At 34.1% G+C, this 10,000-nt stretch overlaps 1 protein-coding gene across 2 annotated transcripts in view; it reads right to left on the reverse strand.

The window, feature by feature from the left end:
* The window catches only part of ipo13b (importin 13b), a 119,924-nt gene that overhangs the window by 10,712 nt on the left and 99,212 nt on the right, over window positions 1–10,000 (reverse strand). Inside the window, exons 16-20 of one of the 2 annotated variants that reach the window (XM_056480801.1) lie at window positions 9,615–9,667; window positions 7,057–7,123; window positions 6,911–6,969; window positions 2,837–2,926; window positions 238–419 (exon numbers count right to left, since the gene is read on the reverse strand). In XM_056480801.1, coding sequence (XP_056336776.1) covers window positions 238–419; window positions 2,837–2,926; window positions 6,911–6,969; window positions 7,057–7,123; window positions 9,615–9,667 — 451 coding nt within the window. Of the gene's footprint in view, window positions 1–237; window positions 420–2,836; window positions 2,927–6,910; window positions 6,970–7,056; window positions 7,124–9,614; window positions 9,668–10,000 lie in introns of those variants that run through there. The other variant, XM_056480799.1, reaches the window with a different exon arrangement.

Here is a 10,000-nt window from a genome sequence, read left to right on the forward strand (position 1 = left end):
CAGCAAGAATTAACCGAGATAAACCTCAAACAATCAAGATATGGCCTGACTTTATTGAGAACATTGCTTATATAATAACTAGATACACTGAAGTGTACTGAAAGATAAATAATATCATATTATAGGTGTATAAAGGTCACTTCTCACCCCAGAGTTTTTTTATTTCCTGTTTATTATTTCACAAAATAATAAAAAGAAGATTCATTGTGTTAAAAAGTAAACGTGGACTCTTCTCACCTGAGCACCTGTTGGCTGAAGGTGTTCTTCTGCTCATCTGACACACGTGAGGACGGAAAGCCTGGTGAACGCAGAGCCTCTTTGAGCCACACCGTCAGCAGAGCGAAGCAGTGCTTATTCAGACAGAAGAGCACCTCTGCAAACTGATCCATCAGACTGCGGGACGACTGACCGCCGATGGCCTGCCCAACAAACACATCAGTTATTTCTAGAGATTTACAACCAACTTTATAGAACAGAATTTGCACAAAAAATGAGTATGCAACACAACTAATGACCATCCCTAATGCTGTTAATTATACATATTCATTTTCCTTCAGCTTATTCTCTTTATTCATCAGGGGTCACCACAGTGGAATGAACCGCCAACTATTCCAGCATATGTTTTACGCAGCGGATGCCCTTCCAGCTACAACCCAGTACTGGGAAACACCCATACACTCACATATGCACTCAAACAATCAGGTCAATTTAGTTTATTCAATTCACCTATAGTGCATGTCTTTGGACTGTGGGGGAAAACGAAGCACCTGGAGGAAACTGGCCCAGCAAGGACTCGAACTCAAAGGTCATGCGACCTTCTTGCTGTGAGGCGACAGTGCTAACCACTAAGCTACCGCGTCGCCCTAATTATATATATAAAGTGTGGAAAATCTTAAAACATTATTTATATTATTAAAATAATAATATTAATAATAAAAATCAATACACATTTTACATCAGTTTCTCTAAACTGCATTAACCAACAAAACATAATTTGCCAATATTGATAACTCATGCCTATTATTAAATTAACTATAACATTATTTTATATGTACTGTATAGCTTTTTATTACCGTTTGATAGATACTTATTTGCTGATTTTGCTTAAATTTGTAAAGCATTTGCTGACAATTTCTAAGTATTTTCTCCTTTTAAACAATTTCTACTGATTTTTTTTTTAATCACGCAACAAACATTTTAAATATACCCTGAATTTTCATTTTTTATATATGGCTTAAATGACATTTTACTGCATTTAATTGATAAACGGACGCATCAAACTGCAGGACAATTGTCGATGGCCTGCCCAACAAGCACATCAGTTAGTTACTTCTAGAAATGCACAAAAATGTTGGGCCAACACTGAAAATTCTGTATGCGCCCAGATGAAAATCGAAAGCAAAAATGCTTTGTAAATAATTGTTTATTATTTATTATTAAATCATATAATCTTTTAAGACTTATTTATTTTATCAGAATATTTTATTGAATTCGATTTATTCAGCAGGATTTTGTTATATTTATTAAGAGTTTTTTTTTTGCTGATTTAAAAAAATAGTGGAAATTTGTATTCTTTATTATTAAATCATAAATTTTGTTCGACTTCATAAATTTAACCTAATAGCTTTGATTATAATGACTTCAAATAACACACGCCAATAAAATAACCACAGCAATGCAACAAACCAGTCTTTGCATAGTGCATTGAAATGAATGGGTTTCATAGCACAGCGCGTTCTGTGTTCAGTGTGAAAGCAGTTTCACTTTGTGAAATTTATTTATAAGCTAATTTCGAGAGGAGCACGTGCTTATGATTGATGATGATTACTACACATTAGAGCTGCACGATTCTGGCTAAAATGAGAATTACGATTTTTTTGCCTAAAATAAAGATCACGATTTTCTCCCGATTCTGTAGATGTAAAATAAAAGTTAATATGAGTCGGCAATTACTATTGTTAATAGTAATTACTAATTACTATTATATGGTAAAACAACAATAATAATATTATGTGTAGGTCTACTGGTTTCTATAAATAATTCTATTCTACTTATAATAATTCTGATGTTGAATTATGTTTGAGATACAGTTCCTCGATTGATACGCAGTTGATACGATTGTGACGCAGTTCCTCGAGAAACAGAATATTAAATGAGAAAACAAAACAGTGGGTGTGGCTTGTTTTTTTACTGTGAGCTGATTGGACAGCCTGATCGCACAAGAAAACGTAAGTATTTTACGTTTTGGCAGTTTAGTGGAGTTTAGTCGTTTTATAATGGAGGTGTGGCACCCAACACCACCCCTAAACTCAACCATCATCGGGTGATGAGCAAATCGTGCTAAATTGTACAAATTAGATCATACGAATTCATACGAATAAATCAAAAAGTTACGAATTGCTGTGACATTATGTTGGATTGGATGTAGTAAAGTAGACATTTCATTCAGAAAGATTGGGAAAGGGGTTTCAGGAGAGTTGTTACAACCTTACAGACACCTCCTCCTGCTCACCATTTCTGTTTGTTGTCAAAACTGACAGTTGGAGGGGCGTGGTTAAGTATATTAGCCACGCCCAATCCCTCAAACAGATATAATCTGAGAATTTAACTGAAAACTAACATGAAGAGCATTTTCAGATCACCAGGGCAAAGATTTTTTTTCTTAATGACATGCACAGATGAACGGTTTACCACAAAACTAGCAATGTGAGCTAACAAAATCAATATGGTGTGTTTGATTTCATTTGTACTTTAAGTAGTTTGAACAGGCAGCAAACGTCATTTTTTGAGTGCATTAATTATTTCCCGTGCTGGACTTCTGAATTCGTGCACTCACCTCCAGCACAGCTACCAGCAGAAGCTTTCCATCCTCCTGCACCACCCGAGCCACAGGAGGAACATCTGCGCAGTGCGGGATCAGCTCGCTCTGAGGTGAAGGACAACATGAAGAAACACCACAGAGCATTTATCAAGAGATTTACAGGATGGAAACAAACTGAACTCCACTCACAAAGAGCACTTAATCTTGCCCTTTAAATAAGACTAAGGCAGTAAGCTTTTAAATAAATGCAGTTCAAAACAAACATATAATCCCTTCTGTAAAATGTTCATCCTTCTCAAGTGTTTACCATGTGCCGTACGCATTTCTAAACATCATAGTTTTAATAACTCATTTCTAATAACTGATTTATTTAATCTTTGTCATGATAACAGTACATAATATTTGACTAGATATTTTTTCAAGACACTAGTATTTAGCTTAAAGTGACATTTAAAGGCTTAACTAGGTTAATTACTTTAAAAAGGCAGGTAGGGGTAATTAGGCAAGTCAGTAGCTATGTTTCAATCCAAAACTGCGAATAAAATTTATGGGCAAAACTAGAATATCATATAAAAGACGTGCGAATAAAGCAGCGTTTCCATCCAACGAGTCAAAGCGAACAAAAATCGACACTTTCTGATTAACTGGCGCCAAATATCAACAGTAAAAAGGGAATTTGCTGCTGTAGGAGAAGCTGCGTCAATCTTTTCTTCATCTAATAAATGACTTGCGCCTCAGAAGACAATGCTGACACACAATGAACGCGTGGTGGCGTTTGAAGGCGTGAGACACGGAGCACAGACGCTCTTGATTCTGGAGGTCATTAATAATATAATAACTAATAATGAGATGTTTAAGGCAATTTAGAACGACCAAAAACAACATTTCAACAACATGTTTTACAATGTGCTCAGCCTGCTGGTTTGTCCATTCACACACATTTTTATCCATCACATGATATCTTATAAAAAAGTCACATGACCTTTTTTTAATGCGCATACTGGAATATGTTCTGTAAAAGGGTTTTCATCGTAGTTTATGCACATCTTTTGTTATCGAATAAAAAGTTTATCCGACTCAGTTATGCACATGTGTTTTTATGTGCATCTTGGCGTTTCTATCAACTGTTTTTTTGTCTAAATTGTACATAAAAATGGGCGGATGGCTATTGTATAACAGTGGTTTGTTCTGTAGACAATCAAAAAATATTGCTTAAGAGGGCTATAATTATATTGACCTTAAATGGTTTTATTTTTTATTTAAACTGATTGTATTCTAAACAAAATAAAACAAATAAGACTTTCTCCAGAAGAACAAATATTATAGGAAATACTGTGAAAAACTCCTCGCTCTGTTAAACATCATGTGGGAAATATTTGAAAAAGAACAAAAAAGGAGGGTGAACATGTTTGATTTCAACTGTATATATACAGTTTTATGCAAAAGTTTTGCCACCCCTGATGAATTTCATAAATGCAAGCCATAGCCTGCTGGCCTTTCAAATCAGCAATTTGATTTGGATATATTTTATACCCTAGGGAAAAGCAACATGTCAGTTCTGACATAACATTTATTTAATCAGCATTGTAATTTAAATCATAACAAAAACAGACATGTGCAAAAATGTGGGCACCCCAACAGAATAATGACATCAATCTTTTGTAGAGCAACCTATTGCCGAAATAACAGCCAGTAGAAGCTTCTTATAGTCAGATATAAGTCCCAGAATTCTTGCTGAAGGGATTTTGGACCATTCTTCCATGCAAAATGTCTCCAGTTGAGTCAGGTTTGATGGGTGCTGAGCATGAACGGCCCTTTTCAAATCAATTCATAGATTTTCAATGATGTTCAAGTCTAGGGACTGGCATGGCTACTCTAGAACGTTGTTATGTGTCTGACCATGAATTCCTTGGTAGATCTGAAACTGTGCTTTGGGTCATTTTCCTGCTGAAACATCCAACCCTGGCAGAACTTCACCCTCTTGACTGATTCCTGAACATTGTTCTTTAGAATCTGCTGATATTGGGTGGAATCCAGCGCCTAGACTGCAGCTCTGCACAAGACGTTTGGCCATAGGAGAAATGGTCGTGCCCAACTGAGCCTGGTTTATCACGAGGTTTTTATCCTTCACTTTCATCAATTGGTGAAGTTTTTTTCTTCGCTACTGTCGCCACTGGCTTGCATAGTTCGGGACTTGTAGAGCTGCGCATCGATGTATTGCTCTTCAGTGTTTGGACTCTCAGCAGTCAATATGAAACCACACTGAACTCAACTGAACTTAAACTCTGAAAACTGAACTGATACTTTCTAATCACTATAATCTTCTATGTGAAGCTGCTTTGACACAATCTACATTGTTAAAGTGCTGTATAAATAAAGATGAATTAAATTAAATCCATGCAACCTTTAACTCTGATAAGGTTTCCAGTACCTGTGCTTGCCACACATCCCCACAGCATGATGGACCCTCCACTATATTTTACAGAAGGGAGCACGTTATTCTCCTGGAATGCAGTGTTATTTTTCTGCCATGCAAAGCACCTATGGTTGTGGCATCTGTCCACAGTATATTTTTCCAAAATGATTCAGGCTTGTCCATATGAGCCTTTGCATACCTCAAATGACTCTTCTCATTGGCAAGACTGAAGACTTGAAGACTGTGTTGAACTGTGGAACGATCTACAATGACATTATTAGCAGCAAGATGTTCCTGGTGCTCTTTTGGAGATGGTCTGTGGTTTGTCTGTGACCATTCTAACCATTCTTCGCCTTTGCATTTCAGAAATGTTTTCTTGGTCTAGCACATCTTTCTTTCACAAGCACTGTTCCTGTGGCCTTCCATTTTCTTACTATATTTCTTACTGTGGAGATAGAGACTTTAAACCTTTGGGATAGCTTTGTGTATCCTTCTCCTAATTCATGTTGATGTATTATTCTCGTTTTTAGGTCATTAGGAAGGTCTTTTGAGGTTTTACAATAAGGAGAAGCACAACTAGCAATCAGCGATCTTAAATATGCTTTTGTTAGGATTGTTAAGGTTTACTGAGTCACTCTAATGAATTTTTTGGTGTAATTAATCAGCATTAAGTGACTACAGGTTTTGAAATCCACACAAAAGAGAGGGTGCCATAACTTTTGCACAGTCTAATATTCAGTTTTAATTTTATTTCACACATGTCAATACTGCTACACTACGTATTCCTGTCTGGAAAACATGACATTATCCAGCTTTCTCTAGAACAGAATGGCATTTCACAGGGATCTTCTCTTATAAAGAAAGAGCACATTATTATACAGCCACAGAGGGGTAGCCAAACTTTTGCAAAAGACTGTATATATATATATATATATATATATATATATATATATATATATATATATATATATATATATATATATATATATATATATATATATATGTGTATATGTATATATATATATGTATATATATATATGTATATGTATATATATATATATATATATATATATATGTATATATATATATATATATATATATATATATATATATATATATATATATATATATATGTGTGTGTGTGTGTGTATACGTATATATGTACATGTATATATTTGTATGTATGTATATATGTATGTATGTATGTATATATATATATATGCATGTATGTATGTATGTATGTATGTATGTATATATATATATATATATATATATGTGCATGTATGTATATATGTGTGCATGCATGTATATATGTTTGTATGTATGTATGTATGTATGTATGTATGTATGTATGTATATATATATATATATATATATATATATATATATATATATATATATATATATATATATATATATATATATATATATATGTGCATGTATGTATGTATGTGTGCATGTATGCATGTATGTATGTATGTATATATATATATATATGTATACGTGTATATATATATATACAGGAATAAATGACACTTAAAATATATTCAAAGAAAATTTGACTTATTTTATATTACGCTTTAATTATGCTCATCAATTTTTGTGAGCAATAGATATTTTTGAACACTTTTGACCTGACATAAACAATGTGGTCACGATGATCTCTGACTTACAAAGAAAAGGCAGGTGGATTTGACTGTAGGAGCTTCTGGGAATTTCAAAGACAGCACTCCTGTGACCGAAACACATTAGAGAAATGACTCAGAGGATCATTCACACTGCAAAAAAAACACCACGATCCATTGAAGATTTGACTTACCACAGTGGAAAACAGCTTTCACATCAAGACTCTCTGACAAGAATAAATCGGGCTTCCGTTTGAGAGCCTACGAATCAGACAGAGCCAATGAACATAGCACATGACTCAAAACCCCGCCCCTGGAACCTGTCAATCACCCACAAGCCCTGCCCACTACCCCATCACTCACTCCCTACATCTGTCTAACTCTAGAAACAAATCAACCAAACGTACATATTCAATGCAAACAGATCAGGTAAGTAAGAAAGTAACAGCAAAAATAAAAACTGAAATACTGAAATTTAAACTTAATAGAAACTAAAGGCATGATGATTTTTTTCTTCTCTCTTTCTTTAGAGGTCTCACATGTTTTTATTTTCCATCTGTTCGATCGCTACTTTCTCTGCTCAGTTGGACTGAACGCAACAGAAATCTAAGTAAACATGTAGGATAAAGACAACTGATGCATTAAGAAACTCATTGAGGATGAGAGGATATCTGAGAAACAGACAGAAAGAAAGAGAGAGAGAGGGAGAAACCAAAGACATAAATGAGAGAGCCGATTCATTTTCCATCAATTAATCCATTAATTGAGATGAATTCGTTTGGCTTTCGTTGGTTTTAGGGCTGGAATGACACTGGGAGGGGTTTGTGGGATTTTAAATAGTATTTATTCGATATAAAAAGGAAATTTAGCAAAATAAAGGGATTTAAGTACATTATCAAATTTTAGGACACAATAAATTGATGAAAAGTCACTTTAAAGTTAATTATAATGTTACATATTATATTTCACAATGTATAAATGTATAAAGATTATATATATTAGATAAAATAATAATAATAATAATAATTATTATTATTATTATTATTATTTCTGGACACTCAAAGCGCTTTACACATATTTGGGGGTAATCTCCTCATCCCTCACCAGTGTGCAGCATCCAACTGGATGACTTGACGGCAGCCATGTTGTGTCAGACCGCACATCAGCTGTTTGGTGGAGAGGAAGCCAATTATAATATGGGATGGTTAGGAGGCCATGTGGGCAAATTTGGCCATGATGCCAGGGTTACACCCCTACTCTTTATCAAAGGACATCCTGGGATTTTTGACGACCTCAGTTTAACGCCTCATCAGAAAGACGGCACTCACTGAGCAGTATAGAGTCCCCTTCACTATACCGGGGTGTTAGGACCCAAACAGACCGCAGGTTGAGCGCCCCCTGCTGGCCTCACTAAGGCCCAATGCCTATTCTATTTTTGTACCCCTACCCCTTGGCCCTTAAAACAGAGTGTGAAGGCGAAGAGCTTCAAAATTTACCCCTAAGAATTGAGACAGCACTACAACACCTGCACACGTCATCATATGTCATCGCAATCTCTTGCTTTATATGAGATCAGACGATGGCGACTGCTGTAGTTATTCCAGTTGTGTTATTTTTTGGTATTTATTTTCAGGAAATCACTTAAGGCATATATTATATTATCATAACGATATAATGTGGCAATAAGATCGTAATACTGTGCACCGTGACTATATTTATCTGTGTAAACACACCAAAAACAGCATTAACATTATAGCAGACACTGTAAAAAAGATCATTCCCAAATATAAAAATATTAATATAAAATATATATATATATATATATATATATATACACACATACACATACACACATACATATATAATTATAATATATTATATAATGCACAGTTGAACCTTTTAGATGACATCGGATACAAATGCTTTCCTTCCAAAGTACTAATTGTAATATTATATTAGTGTAATTTTATTTTTGACCAGTGCATTTAGTCTTTACATATAGCTTAATAAACCTGACGTCATAAGCGTTGCTAGGTCTATTTCATGGTGGCTGTAGCCCCCGCTAAAACTTTGCTTTTTAAAATATTCTAAAGAAAAATTAAGCTACATAATAATAGTACATCACTTATTTTAATTTATTATACTGAAATTAATAAATAGCAATTATTAACAAAGAAATGTATTGTCACTAACAATAAAGTTATTAATCATGACTGAATATTTTATATAATTTTACTCATACATTATGAATATTTATTATATAATTAATTGTATTCAGTACAATATATTTTATATAATTGAATATTTTATGTAATTGTATTCAGTAGGATTTCATACATTAAATTCAAGACTTTGACATGACACAAAAAACAATGTAAACACTTTAGATTAACATGATTAAGAAAATGTTTATGCTTAATTTTTAAAATCTTAATACTTCATTATAATTATTTTTTATTATGAACTAGCTCTAGAAACTGTAAATATAGCATATACTGCTTTAAAAAAATTAATTGTACAGCAGCAACAATATGATTTCAGATTGCATGAGATGCGCACAGATCACATGTCTTCTGCGTGACTATTGGTCGACAGAGCTGTCAATCATCCATAGCAAAACCCCTCTGGTCATTCCCACAGCCCGAGTAAAACACGGGTCTGATAAGGGCGAAAAGAAAGAAAGAGACAGCAAAAGAGAAGAGAAGAGAAGAGAGAAACCCAAAGTGAATGAAATAAGAAACCAAAAACACACCTGAGCTTGGAGTTGCATAAATGAATCAACAATATCAGGATGATCCCTGGGCCCTAAAATATAATAAAGATGAAACTTAAGAAATAATAATAAGAAGAATAATAAGAATATATACAAACAGCAACGGAACAGATCGAACAGTCATGTGGAAAGGAAAGTCAACTGGACGTAAATAATCGCACGCGTGAAAGAAGTAGGGCAGAGAAAGAGGAGGGAACATGAACGACTTTTGAAGGCAGTTGCGAAAAAAACGAAAGAGTAAATAACAAACAAATAAATAAAAAGACAGATTAATGAGTCCGTTCTGAAGGGGAGAAACCAAGACAAAAAGTAACGAGGGAAAGCAAAGAAACCTAAAAAAATACAAACCAAAGAAACAGTGGGTT

Source organism: Danio aesculapii, chromosome 20 (assembly GCF_903798145.1).
Source record: "Danio aesculapii chromosome 20, fDanAes4.1, whole genome shotgun sequence".
Lineage (NCBI taxonomy): Eukaryota > Metazoa > Chordata > Actinopteri > Cypriniformes > Danionidae > Danio > Danio aesculapii.